The sequence below is a fragment of the Rhineura floridana genome, chromosome 21 (assembly GCF_030035675.1).
Source record: "Rhineura floridana isolate rRhiFlo1 chromosome 21, rRhiFlo1.hap2, whole genome shotgun sequence".
Classification (NCBI taxonomy): domain Eukaryota; kingdom Metazoa; phylum Chordata; class Lepidosauria; order Squamata; family Rhineuridae; genus Rhineura; species Rhineura floridana.
Window position 1 is genome coordinate 11,422,511 of NC_084500.1, and position 14,948 is coordinate 11,437,458.

A 14,948-nucleotide genomic window follows, 5' to 3' on the forward strand; every position below is an offset into this window, starting at 1 on the left:
TAGGCAGACCATATATATGGGGTAGGATTGCCAGTTCCTTCCCCAGCCTTTCTTTACCCCCCAGCATATGCCGGGTACTCATTTTACCGACCACGGATGGATGGAAGGCTGAGTGGACCTCGACCCCTTTTACCGGAGATTTGACTTCCTCCTTCCGTTGGAATCGAACTAAGGCCGTAAGCAGAGCTTCGGCTGCATTACTGCCACTTACCACTCTGCGCCATGGAGAGGCTCTACTTTGCAAGTAAGGGGGTGTTATTTTACACTTATATACTATCAATATATATGCAGCTGTTGAGAAACCACACACAAACATACACACATTGAACAGGGGGGTGGACTTGATGGCCTTATAGGCCCCTTCCAACGCTACAATTTTATGATTCTACATAAGCTGTCTTGAACACATCCACCTGGGGGGTGGAAAAGCAGAATACAAGTCCTCTGATAAATCAAATATTCCACTATCCTCACAAACAGGCCCACAAGAGTTACCAACATGCAAAAATACAAGCCTGCTTGGGGTTGGCAAAGCAAAGGTGGCAAGTTCTGATCCTACTGCAAAAGTCCACTGCGTTCCAAGCTGATCCCAGAGGAAGGATGGAGCACCCCATCACTCCTCTGCCAGCTGACTGCTTTCATCAAATTCCTTGTCACCTACGACATCCAGGTGAGCGCTTACCATGACCCCAAACATGTTTCTTTTAAGTCAATATACTTGCTTTATCTATAATGGATAAGCTTTTAGACTTGGTGCCAGGAGCTTATCTTCTAAACACAGCAAAGATTTATTTTGAAACTCAAGAAGCTAGGCAGCTTGCTAGGTATTTAAGCACTGCCCCGTGCAAGGCACTGCCCCAGATTCTCATCCAGAACAGAAGTTGACTGGGTATAAACTACTGCGGCAAACACCTTCTTGAGAGATTAGAGCAATTCATAAAAAGAGGACGACTTTAACAGAAGGAAAGCCCCCAGATTAAGTGCTGCGCAGGTATAAAATGAGCATATTACTGAACAGACCAAGGGTTCATCTAGACCAGGTGTGGAAAACATTTGGCCCTCCAGACATTGCTGAACTACAACTGCTATCATCCCTGGCCATTGGCCATGCTCACTGGGGCTAATGGGAGTTCAGCAACATCCCCACACCTGGCCTAGACCAGCATCCTATTTCAAACAGTTCCAGTCAAGATGCTTTAAGGGGAAGTCCACAAGCACAGCATAAAACAGGGTGGGGAGCCACTGGTCCATAGACCAGATGCACCCAATGGAGGCCTTTCCATCTATCCTGCACCCTCTCCTCCAATGCAGAAATTAGGCTGGGGGTGACAGGCTTGCTAATGAAGCCAAAAGGCAGGCTTTTGCAAGGAGATTTACATCATTACGGCAGCAGCCCCCATTGCCTCTGAACCTGGAAGTTCTATTTATCTGTCACGGCCAATAGCTGTTCCTCTGTGAATTTGGAAACTGAAGGCCGCAGAAGCAAAAACAGCCCTTTCGGGCATCAGCTCTTCTTCCCAGAGGTTTACATACACACTATACATTTAAAGCACATCCCCCTGCCCTCCCCCCAAAGAATCCTGGAAACTAGTTTGTTAAGGGTGCTGGGAATTGCAGCACTGTAGAAGGTAAACTACAGCTCCCAGAATCCTTTGATAGGGGTGTACTTTAAATGTATGGTGTGTACACAGCCTCAGAAGGAAAAATGAATGGAGATTCTATCAAGATGCTTGTTACCTGTATAGGCATCCCATATTTTGACGCGCCCATTGGCTAAGCCTGTCGCCAGGAGAAGCTGGTCTTGCCCAAACTTGAACCGGTGCCATTCTATGTTCACGCAACGACTCTGCTTCTCAGGCACTGAAGATCCAAACGCGAGACTCCAGACGATGTCACCGCAATCTATGACATGCTCGCTGGGCTTGTTCTTCTGGTCACCATTGCTGTTCTGTCTCGAGAGTCTGGAATGGCTTAAATTGGCAAAATTCTTGACGCCATGCAATGAACTAGAAAAACAACAGCTAGCCTTTCAGAAGGAAGATCAGGCCAAGGTTCAGACAAAACAACAGCTTTGATCAAACTGGACCATACACAGCAGCCGTCCCCAACGTGATGTCCTCCAGATGTTTTTGGCAGCAACTTCAATCACCCCTGACCATGCTTGGTTGGGCTGATGCAAGCTGCATCCCAAAACATCTGGGGGAGGAGAGAACCAGGATAAGGACAGCTGGTATACTGTACAACATTCCCTCTATGCCAGGTATGGAGAATCTTTGGCCCTCTAGATGTTGCTGAAATGCAACTCCCATCAGCCCCAGCAAGCATCGCCATTGGCCAAGGACAATGGGAGCTGTAGTCCAGCAACATCTGGAGGCCTAAAGGTTCCTCACACCTGCTCTATGCCACCACATGGTTCATGAATACCAGTCAAATTGTGCGATATATGGGGGAAAGCTAATAAAATTCCTAGTGTAAAGTGCATTACTATCTCCCCATTAACCCTATGAATTACATCACTACTTTGGACAGAACCAACACAGAGACAGTGCCAAACACAGAGGTGGGATTAACCTAGATCTCCCAGACCCAAATTCCTATCCACTGGACCACATTTACTTAGGAAAAAGCCATAGCTCAGTGGTAAAAAATCTGCTTTGCATGCAGAAGGTCCCAGGTTCAATCCCCGACATCTCAAGGTAGAGCTGGGAGAGAACCCTGCTTGAAACCCTAGAGAGCTGCTGCCAGTCAGTGCAGACAGTACTGAGCTAGATGGACCAAGGCAGCTTCCTACATACCTCACAATGAGCAAACAAGATTAAGCTCAAGCATTTCTGCACAATGAAACAGGGGCGAGGAACCTGCGGCCCTCCAAACATTACTGGACTATAACTTTCAGCATTCACGACCACTGGGCATGGTAGCTAAAGATGAAAGGAGTGGAGCCCAACATCATCAGGAGGGCCACAGATTTACCACTCTTGATTTCAAAAGTCCCTTTCTTCCTCCTAGTTTTGCTGTCCATTCTGTCCAGATTTTTTGACAGAGCGCATTAAAAATCCGCCTCTAAATTGTACATATTGTATATATTTTTAACGTAAGACAGGCATCTGTCAATGCATTTTCCTATAAAATACATACTTCCTACATAACAAATATTTTTGTGTGTGGAATTTTTGCACACTGAAAGTGCACTGCAAAATCTGGAGAAGCGAGTAGTTTGACTGGAAGCTGGGTTCCAACCTGCAACTCAACTTGGAGCACTGAATGCGTCAGTCTGCAGCAAAAACAGATCAAATGAATCCCTCCTCCACCCCTAGTTTGCAGATCATGCTAAATCATGGTTTAGCGTGGCATAAATGAGTCACAGCAAGCCTGGGGCCTCTCTGCCCACACATATGAAAAGGACAAGTTCAGAAGCTTCTGCTTTCACTTTTACTCAGTTTCAGAAACCATGGTTTGAGGTTGGCTTGTTGGAAATTAATCACATGGTTTGTTACACCAGACAAATCATGGTTAAGGGAAAGCAAAATTTAAGTACTTGTCCTCCCAGTTGCATAAGGAAAGAGGGACTGTATGAGTCTGTGCACGTCACGCCAAACCATGGTTTAGTAAGGGAGAGGGAATCTGAAGTCCTCCAGATGTTGTTGCAACTACAACTCCCATCATCCCTGGTTATCAACAAAATGCTGGCTGGGGTTGATGAGAGCTGGAGCTCTATCTCCACTATAGGAGGTAATATAACTCTGAATGCCAGTTGCTAGGAGCCACAAGTAGGGAGAGTGTTGTTGCACTCAGGTCCTGCTTTCAGGCTTTCCACAGACATCTGGTTGGCCATTGTAAGAACAGGATGGTGGACTAGGTGGGCCACCAGCCTCATCCTGCAGCCAGGCTCTTCTTATGGAGTCCAGCAACACACAGAGGGCCACAGGCTCCCTTCCTGTGCAAATGCAGCCATTAAATAAGGTGGCACAATTCTTGCTCTCCAGTTGACACTGTATTTTTTTCCGCCCAGTAAAATACTAGACTGCCTGTTAACCTCAAAATCAGTCCCCAGAATAAGAACACATGTTGTTTTCACAAATCTTCAAGAAGAACATAGAAAAACGGAAAGCTGGCTTTCCAACGCAGGCGGTACTCACAAGTTATTCAGGCACTGCGACCAAGGAAGAAGCTTGACTATGCGATGGCCTTGTGACCAAGCGAAGTAGGAGCCATCTGGGGCAAAGGCAACTGTCCAGTTTTCACGCCCACACTTTTTGTCGAAAGGAGAAGTTGGGGCTAGAAGTTCTCCCACTGTCCGTGATCTTCCTAAAAGAAAAACAGAGCACGCCAGCCATTTGTAAGCATGAACCCAAAAAGTCAACATGCTTTTGAAGATACACTTTACACGGCGCTGATTCTCACCTATTTCGAAGCAGGACCCACCTGCAAACCATCTCCACCTTTCTGACCCTTACTTTCCCACTATACAACCCAAAATGCTAGAATATCACATCAGTGGTTAATGTTGAACAAGTCTCTATTTTATTGTAATATTAATAGAGGCAGCATGTATATGAATGGAATTTAAGCACAACAGAGAAGGAGGCGGTTTGCTAAAAGGGCTGCACATTGGTAAGGATGTGCTGTTTATCTTGTGAAAGGGAAAAAAAACCCTTGAAATGAAAAGCAGAACAGAAGCTTATGAGTGTGAATGTCATCTAGTCCAACTTCTGATCAAAGAAGGAGTGTTGCAATTACAGCACGCTGGGAGGACTGATAGGAGTTGGAGTCCAACTACATCTGGAGGGCCAGAGGTTCCCTGGCCCTGGATAGAAACCCCCTCACTTACTCAAATAGGCCTAAGAAGGCTACTATGTAAGCTTAGTAACTATTGCAGAAAAGAAAAGTTAAGTATCAATTATGCCAAAATGAAAGTGATGGTATTTGGAAAAAGACACTCCCATTCTTGATGGTTTACTGATGGTCATCAGACTGAGCAATGCCAGGAATCTAAATACCGTAGCATTCATTTTACGGAAAACCTCTCTTGGCAAGCTCATGTAGGAGCAACTAACGGAATGGCCTTGGGAACTATTGGAGCTGTCCTTAGCGGGCCCAGCTCTGAAAATTTACCAGAGTAAGGTAGTTGCCCAAATTTTATATGGTGTGGCAGCTTGGGGGTGGGATGATCTTTTGCTACATAAATGAGAGGTTCTTCAAAACAATTTTCTTCAGAAACTTTTAATGTTGCCCCCTGGCACACCTGCAGCTCTGATTCAGGCAGAGGTAGGTCTTCCCTCTATTAGAGCTCCTTGATTAATTAGTGGAGAACTTTATTAGAATCTTCAGCCAGGGTCTTTCCCAAGTTGTGTTACATTCAGTTGCTGAACTGCAAGTCTTGGACAGCAAAGTATCACAATTTGCTTCAGACTTGCTTTAGCTGAGACATTCTCTGACATAAAGTCAAATGACAGGCTTTATGAAGTTATTTTTAGGCATGGCGTGTTTTTAGACAGACAAGCTATTATTAATTCAAAAATTTCAAAAAGGTACAGACTCTATAAAGGTGATCATCAAAGAACTGCCTATTTTGTCAATGCATACTTTTTCAACTTTTATGGCCCTTCATTTCCAGACAATGCCAAAAGCTTTGATTCATGGTAAATACTCCTGGATTCCTTTGACCAGGGCTGTGGAGTAGGTATGTCAAACCTTCGACTCCGACTCCTCTATTTTTCTACTGTCCGACTCCGACTCCTTCATAAATGGCAAATGTATACTAATGTATTAATATTAATAAATTAATATTAAAATATTGATTTTATTTTGAAGTCAGAATCAGTACATTTCTTCCGACTCCACCCAAAATTGCTTCCGACTCCGACTTCACGACTCCACAGTCTTTGACCCTTCACTTCTGCACATGTGGGGCCCCGGAGATCGAAGACCTGCTTCACTGATTGTTGTTTTGTCCATTGTATTCAGATCCTCGATCTAAATTTCTGCATTTTATTTTGCCTCGCTTGCTTTTTAACTCTGTCCAAGAGAAGATTTTGCTCCTCTTGTCTGATACAGACATCACTCTAACTTACAGGGTCTCACTTCTTTGCTTTGGCCACATCAAAAATTCATGAAAAATGTATCATGATAATGATAATGCAGTCGCATTTTGGGGGGATGCCTTGATTTAATGTTTTTGCTACATGCTCTGATTTTAGATTATAACCTATTTTATTTTTATAAGTGATCAAATTCCCTATTAATTTTATTTAAGTATTTAGATTTTTCATTTTATATGTTATACCTGTTGTAAACAGCTCTACATTTTAATTCTATTAATCCTTTTGTTCGTATCTGCAACGCTTTTGGCCCAAGCAGAAATAATAAACTGGAACTGAAACCCAGAAACACATTCGGAAACCCACTTTGAAAATCACTGCCTAACTTACCTCACTGGGTTGTTGTGAGGATAAAATGGAGAGGGAAGAGAACTATGTATGCCACCTTGAGCTCCTTGGAGGAAAGGTGGGATATAAATGCAATCATAAATAAATCCTGCTGAAAAACACAGTAGTGGAATTTTTCTGACCCACATTGCCACGCACTTTACATATTTTATGGGCATCTTTAAAAGGATGATACTAAACACCTCTAAATCTAGAGATGTAAAATTTCTGGAAATTTTGAAGCGATGGGGAAAAAACCAACAGTTTTTTTCCCAGGGGATTTTTGGAAAAATACAGAAATTTTGAGGAAAATTGAAAAAGAAGCAATACTCATTTTTAGCACCTTTTACAGATCAAAAGCCACTTTATTACTTTAGGAACACAAAATGCATTATGCATCACTTGGTTTGCAATTAAATTGTCATATTTGTTGCATAAAAAACTGTGTTCATTAAATTTAATTTACTTTTTAAAAACATTTTTGTAACAAATTCAGTTAAAAGCTGATGAACTGCAAGGAACTTAACATCTCCTTTTTTCGCCAGCTTATGAAGAGGAGTTAAAAACAAAAACTGGAGTAACTCATCAACGTTATAGTAAAAAAAAAAGTATTCTGGAAATTATTAAGTCTCCTCTAATCCCTCTACAGTGTCAAGCAGACATAAATGACTCCTTCCATAAACGGAGTTGAGAAAAGGGGGGAGGGGAGCAAGGCTCACTGAATACTAGATGAAATTTCATCATTCTCATTTTCTATCACTATGAAAACATGTTTAAGACTTTTGCTTTTTAGATGGTTTTATTGTTTTAAATAATAATAATATAAATCTTAATAATATAAATGATAATATTAATAATTTCTGCTTCACATTTCAAATATCTTCATATTTGTTACAATATTTATCATGGACTTCTAAAAACAGAAGGGTTGCCTAGACTGAAATAAGCTTCTGTGCCCTTTCACATGTCTCAGTCCAATTTTTTTTTAAAAATAAAAAATACAAACAAACAGGAAAGGCTTTGGAAAAAACTTTCTCCCTGGACTTTCACATCTCTACATGAACAGATTTGACTAAACACAGAACAGAGTTTGTTTTTGAGCTATACACAGTTATAAGCAGCTTAGGGCAACTGATCATGGTTGCAAGGAATCCTGTGGCAACCCTGCCTACGTCCTGCTCTCCCCGTAGGCTCTGCTTGAATATGTAAAATGAGGTGGTGCTGGAGAGGGGGACTGCGCACTGCGTACATGCAAAGCTCAGTACACACAATGGCAGCTGCTAGCCATGCCTAAAAAGGAAATTAACAAGCAAGCCCTAAAGCTGGAAACCTACTCTTATTTGGGGGTCTTAGGTCAATAAAAAAAAAAGTGTAACACAACCCCTAGATATGGGGTGGCCAGTGTTAAAGGAAGGTAAGAATTAACGTGAAAGCACCAAAAGAGGCAATTTCATGACAACGTAACTCCAACAAAAGAGCCACGTTGCAGTTCCAAGAGCAAGTCCGTGCAGATGTACCTCCGCAAAAAAGAATTTCAAAGCAGAACAGCCTTGCTCCTTTCTTTTATGGCTTTGAAACCCTTCCCTAATGGACAATGCTTCTCTGCCAAGCCAGAGAGAAGGAAATGCCTCCTTGCCACCATGAGGCTTGCAAACGGCTTCTTTTAAAATTCTACACAGCCTTCTCTGTCGTAGCTCCTAGCCTATGAAATGTCCTCCCCTGTGAAGTAAGATCAGCCCTGTCTCTTCCTGTTTTTAGACAGCTGCTGAAAACTCATCTTTTTATTAAAGCATTTGGATACATTTCTACCCCTTTATGCTAACATATTGATGTTTTCAAGGATTTTAAGGATTTGTTTATGCAGGGCTGTATGTATGTTTTGTATTTTTAAATCTATGTAATTCACCTCAGGACCCGCATTCCAGGTGAGAGGCAGATAAACATAAATTATTATTATTATTAACAACTCTACTGTTAGAATCCTTACACCCCATAGATATGCAGAAGTCTCTGAAACATCTTATAATTGAAGCACATTTCCCCCTTCCCCAAAGAATCATGGGAACTGTGGTTTATTAAGGGTGCTGGGAATTGTAGCTCTGCAAGGCGGTAAACTACAGTTCCCAGGATTTTTTGGGGGGGTTAATGTGCTTTAAATATATGGTGTACACTCAGCCTCTGTCTCTGAGACTACGAACTTCACAGGGAGGGGAACAGGACCAGAATTGTCGAGGAAGGGCCAAAAAATTAAAACAGTGGTACAGTACCATGAATTTAGGAAGATACAGTAGGGCCCCGCTCATACAGCGGGTTACGTTCCGGACCCCCGCTGTAAAGTGGATCCCATTGACTTACATTGACCAAAATGGCACCCCATGGCAAAAAAAGCCATAAAAGCAGAACAAGTGCTGTAAAGTGGGGCCTTTCTACAATTCACAACCGCTGTATTAGCGGAATGCTGTAAAGCGGGGCCCTACTGTATGCAAGAGGAGCATGAGAGGGTAATATGATATTGTGTGTAAGCAATTACATTACACCCCTGCTCTCCATGCTTTATAGGAATATAAAAAGAACACCACTGTTGGCAAGAAATAAAAAAAGGATGTCTGATTGCTTTAATCACATCATGTCTTTTAAAAATCATTTTGCAACTTGCTGGACTCTCACAGCCAGTTAAGACATCACCTGCACTGAGGGAATTATTTCAGATTGCTATACTAGATTCTTAGGTGCCAGAATGATTTGGGGATATGCCCCCTCCCTCCTGAAATCACTGCAATCTTCCTCAGTGTCTCACCCCCCCAAAAAAACCCCTTCCTCTTATTCTGATGAGACAAAAATTGCTTATAAGGCTATCCTGTCAGCTAAAGGTGGTGGGGATGTTCTGCGTTTCATTCCTCATTATCCCAGAAGACTCTCAGAGGCTACACCCAGTATAGTTTCTTTCCTTTGTACCGGTCTGGAAAGTTATAAGCCATCTGGAGACCTCATGTGACGCTGCTTCCTCAAGATCACCTCAGCTTCCTTAGGTTGGAGACTTAAAACATCTCTCCTGTGGTCAGCGGTTGGACTCCCAACTCCCATCAGCCCTCAAAAAGCATGACCAGGGATGACCAGAGATGGGGGGAGCTGTAGTCCCAAGAACATCAAGGCTGGACCACAGCTTCTCTGTCCTCAATTAAACACCCCACAGCTTCTCCATGGACACCTCTTCTCTCACTGGGAGACTTGGCAATACTGATTTGTCTTTAAATACAAACATGCATACACAGTCCATTAGGCAAACGCCAACAGCTAGTCCTGCTTCCCAGCTCAGGCAAAGAGGCCCCATCATCAAACTCTTCCCTAAGGGGCTCTCTCCCGTATTCCATACTATGGCGCTGATGCTTTCTGGCCCCCACCCCACACAATCCACAATCACTCGCTTTCCTGCTTCATTTCACAATCCAAGGTCCTCCTAGAATGTACGCCTGTCACCACCTTCTCTCGCAACCACAAGTTTTCCACTCCCTAAGGCTGTGTGCACACCATATATTTTCAGCCCCTCCCAAAGAGCCCTGGGAACAGTAGTTTGCCACTGGTGCTGGGAACTGTAGCTCTGTGGGGCATAAACTACAGTTCCCACAATTCTATGGAAGGGAGGAACTTACGTTTGAGTGTGTTGTGTCCACACAGCCTCAGTCAGTTCATCAGGTTCCTCTGTCATCACCACCCAGACCGAACCACACCCACTTAGATCCACCTTAAAAAACGCACACACATCTCCAGTGACCTATTGAAAATTTCTCTGTGCGTGGGGGGGGGGGGGAGAGCTGCAATCTTCACTGCCACCACACAACCCTGGAGCATGCTTACAAAAGGGGAGGAAGTTACCCCTTAGCTACTGTTTTTAGAAGGCTACAGGAGGGGGGTCATGAGTAAGGGGCTTATGGATTGCATTAGTGACCCCCTGGTAATTCCACCCCCCATAATCCACCAACTTCTAAACACAACATCAAGGGGGGGTGTACATAACTAAGTGCTGCCCCATCTTCCTTTTCAAACCACTCCTTTAAAACCTTATTATGAGCACGCTCCTACTGGCACATGGAAACGTCATATACACCCCCTATCCCCCCAAGTCCCACTCCTTCAGCCCTCCTTCCCTCCAGCCTCCCATTTTCCCCAGATTGTGGCTATCCCATTGCAAACCACAAAAAAAGGCAAGCCACGGGATATATGGGCGCGCAGGCGTATGCCAATTTCAACAAATTGTGCATAAAGAAAACAGCACCATGTACCATTTTCATTCTCTAGAGAATTTACTCAGAGAGCAGCATACTAAGGCAATACATTCTCCCTCTTTTTCAAAGAATACTTTCTTTACTCCCGTGCAAGCACCATACATTTAAAGCACTTTTTTCCTCCCCAAGAACCCTGGAACTTGTGGTTTATCCCACAACAAAGCTGCAACTCCCAGCACCCTTAAACTACAGTTCCCAGGGTTCTTGGGAAGGGAAAAATATGCTTTAAATGAATGAAGCGTACACAGCCTACCTGGGAGTAAGCGCCGCTGGATTCAATGGAGCTCCCTATTAAGGAAACATGCAATGGGGCTGCCAATGGGCTTTCTCGCACAACACAAGGCGACCCTCATATAACCAACGCATCCAACCCCACCTCCCTCCTTCCCACGCTTTAATAGTCTTTTAAAATTAATTAATTACTAGTAATAGCAACCCCTCCCTCCTCCGCGGCAGGGGAAATCTCTCACCAATTAGCTTCTCGTTAACACTCGGGGGAAAGCTGGCCATCTACGGAGCCGCCCTTCAGATCGGCTCTGAACAAAGAATGGGGGGGGAAAAAGAAAGAGAAAACAGCTTCTCCACTACCTTCCACCACGCGCGACAAAACAGAAAGACTGAAACAAAATGGCTGCGGCGGGAAGATTTATAATTGAGGGGCGTGGCCTGGCGGGGTCCCGCGAAGCCACGCCCGGCTGAATTAAGCTTGCGGATTGGACACGGGAAAGGGAGGGAGTCTGGCAGAAGTCTATAGTACTCGTCGTCCCTTCTTTTTTTAATGAAATAGAGCGGGTCTGCTCTTGGTAGAGAGGCAAATACAATTTAGGAAAGGGAACCGGTTTATATTTTGGATCCCCTCTTCCTGATTGTTTTAAATACCAGAAAATGTCTAATTCTACCTATAAATATTTAAGAATAACGAACATAAGGACAGCCATGTTGGGTCTGAATAAAGGCCCATCTAATCTATTATTCTGCTTCCTACGGTGGCCAATCTTGGAGAAGTCCACAAACAGGGCATGGAGTCTGCTGTTAATCGGATTTGTATAAGAGAGGTTCTATAAAGCCGTTATGACTAGTAGACCACATTTTTCCTCCCAAAGAATCCTGGGAAGTGTAGGGTGCTGAGAAGTAAATTGCCGTTCACAGAACTGGGGTGGGGGCAATATGCTTTAAATGCATGGTGTATACTCAAACTCAAACTTGAAATTAATGGACCTTAGTTAGTCATGGCCATTCATTTCAATGGGTCTGCTTTGAGTAGGACTAACAACCCTTCTGTTTACTGCCAATCGATTTTGACAGATGACCTGGAGTTCTAGTACATCAGAGGGTGAGAAAAACTTCTTTCTCTACACTGTGCAAATTCTTCCCCCTTCCTGCTACATCCTGAGGACTAGTGGGCTGGCTAATATCTAAACCAGAGGTTCTCAAACCAGGTGAAGAGCTCTCCCCCAGGCTGTTGCCTGTTGTGCTGGGCTTTTATTAGAGAGTTGTTTTTTTTTTTTAAAAAATGGGGGAACATTCATAAATGTGGTTTCTCACCTTAGTATTCTATCATTTCATGTAGATTGAAACAGATGTAGGCTGCAATCCTATACACACTTACCTAGGAGTAACCCCATTTGTCTCTATGGGATTTACTTCTGAGTAGAGATGTTTAGGATTTGGGTTGGCAGGCACAGCTCCTGTTCTTCCCTCACCCTTGTTCCTTCTCTTCTTTTTCAGCACTATGCTTTTTGCCACAATTTATTCTGACAGCAACTGGGAGAGATGCCTCTGCGTCCTCAAATAACACTCTGCACGATGCCAAGATCTAGCTCAACCACACCCTTAAATTTCCCATCTCTTGGCGTTTGCTGGACGTGAAAAAGAAGTTTAACAGTCATGGTCTGGTAACCCCTCCTTTATGTCTCTGTTCCACTAAGTTATCACCGACAAAATGTCTTCCAAAAGCATTCTGTCATACTTTGAGAGTGTTACAGCAAACAGATGTAACCTTGACTGCCTGAAGGAAGAAAATAAACTGTGGGTGTGTGGGTGTGGGTGTGTGTGAGAGAGAGAATGAAATTGTGATTAACCAAACAGAGGCTTTTATTATATTAACAAAATGTTTCAGCTTCTGCCTTCATCAGCTGCCAACATACAAATGCTGTTACCGAGGTGGCAGTTATAGAGCTTTGAGGATGGGATGCTGAGAGGGGCTTCATTTGCAGAAGCTAAGTGGTGGTGGTACTGTCCTCCAGGGTCAGGCCATGTGGTGCCAATGTGTCCAGAGAGTAAATCCAAAAGTTCTCCCTTTTAGTCAGTGCTGCTGGATCTGCTGGCATCTCTATCGCTGTAATGAAAAGTCCAACAGGCTGTGACCCTCGATGTTAAAATGCTTTGCAACTGGTTGCTCCACTTTTTTTGTCAAGATTGCCGACTTATGGTTCCTGAAGCGCAAAGGGAAAAATCCAAACCTGCCTTCTGTCATTCTTTGTTTGCAAAGGCAAATCCATTAAAATACAACACTCAATTGTAATTGCACATTCCTAACATCCCTCAAATTACTAAACCACACAATTGATTTAATGTGGCAGATGGGAGCCTTATTTGCTAAAATGAGTGCCAATTTGATTAAAGCCCTACAAATTTAAAATGGATGGAATAGAGAAGTTACAACAATTATCATTTGATAAAGTGGCCGGCATCTCTCCTAGAAACAGCATGAGGCTCCATCTGCCCTATACATTTAAAGCAGTATTATACCACTTTAAAAAGTCACCACCATCCCAGCTACAAATCCTAGAGTGGTTTCACAATCCATCGCTCTTCCCAGGGAATTCTGAAAATTATAGCTCGGGGGTGGGGGGGTGGGAATAGAAGTCTCCTGGTAACTCTCAGCAATCTTAACAAATGACAATTCCAGCATTCTTGGGGTGGGGCATGACAGTTTAAAGTAATATCGTATTTATTTAAATGTATGGTTCAGATGGGGCCTTACTTGCTTGCAGAAATACAGGCAGCAAACCGTTATGTGGAAACTGCAGCAGTGCCATCAGAGTAGGATTTTACATAGGAAGTAAGACCATTAACTCATCTAGTTCGGTATTGCCTACACTGATGGGCAGTGGCTGTCCAGGCTTACAGACAGTAGTCTCTCCCAGCCCTACCTGGGGATTAAAATTGGGGGTTTCTGCATGCAAGGTAGATGCTCTAACCACTGAGCAATGCCCCTTCCCCAATCTTTTTTGGGTTAGCCCTCTTTTACATCCTTCCCTTCACACAACCTTCACGTGGTGTTTGTGGGGGCTCACAAAGACCCCAGTTTGGATTTCACCTCTGCCATGAACTCACAGTGACCTAATTGCACCAATGGAGCTGTGATTCTCAACAGTGTCACAATCTATATTCTCCTGCTTTCCTACCTCAGTTTAAGGCCTGGTGTGTTGGCTCATGCCTAAACCAAGGAGGGGGGAAGGCTTGAGATTCTCAAAGGGTCATCAAGAAGAAAAGCAATAATTGGGCCAGGCCTATTTGCATAATGATGACAACCTCTGAATTCACCTTTAACCTCTAATTTGATAAATTCTGAGGGTGAATCAGAGGTCAGCAGGAGCAGAAAGTGAATCAGTAACTCTTTGGGTTGCCAGATTGCTGACACCTCCCTGCTCCTGTGTCTTTCACTTGACCTGCAGACATTGGGTTGTATTCAGCTGTCCTACTCTGAGTAGACCCAGTAAAATTAATGACCCTAAGTTATTTCTATCAACTTAATGGGTCTTCTGTGAGTAGAACTAGCATGGGATGCCACCCATTAAGCAATGATAATGCTTATGCCATCCTGGGCTCCTACTGGGAGGAAGGGCGGGATATAAAGCTAATAATAAATAAGTAAACATTTGTAGTGCAATAGAGGATGTTAGCGAATCAAGATCCTTTTTTAACTGAAAACAATTATTGAATGTGCAAAAATATTTGTTCTTCCCCTGAGCCATAGCAGTCTCTCCTTTATTTCAGCAAATGCCACAAGATTGCACATCATCGCAGAGGAATGGATTGTCATCCATCACAGCTGAATTATTATGTGAAACCTTTCGGAGTACGTGTGTGGAGTCATGTGTCCCTTGATGGCATCATCTTCCACGTTATGCTTTCTGAGTAACTCTGCAAGGGCTATTCAGTTGGGCAGCTGGAATGAGTCACATCACAAGCCTGTTCAGACAGACACAATCAAGGCCGCTGATAAAGCACT

The 14,948-nt window shown here is 43.5% G+C and overlaps 1 protein-coding gene across 2 annotated transcripts in view; it reads right to left on the reverse strand.

The window, feature by feature from the left end:
* WSB1 (WD repeat and SOCS box containing 1) overlaps positions 1-11,317 on the reverse strand; it is a 28,590-nt gene extending 17,273 nt beyond the window's left edge. The window contains exons 1-3 of one of the 2 annotated variants that reach the window (XM_061604656.1): positions 11,182-11,317; positions 4,140-4,308; positions 1,738-1,970 (exon numbers count right to left, since the gene is read on the reverse strand). In XM_061604656.1, the coding sequence (XP_061460640.1) occupies positions 1,738-1,970; positions 4,140-4,308; positions 11,182-11,221 (442 nt within the window). In that variant the 5' untranslated portion in view covers positions 11,222-11,317. Of the gene's footprint in view, positions 1-1,737; positions 2,007-4,139; positions 4,309-11,181 lie in introns of both variants that reach the window. The other variant, XM_061604654.1, reaches the window with a different exon arrangement.
* Positions 11,318-14,948: the final 3,631 nt, after the last annotated feature.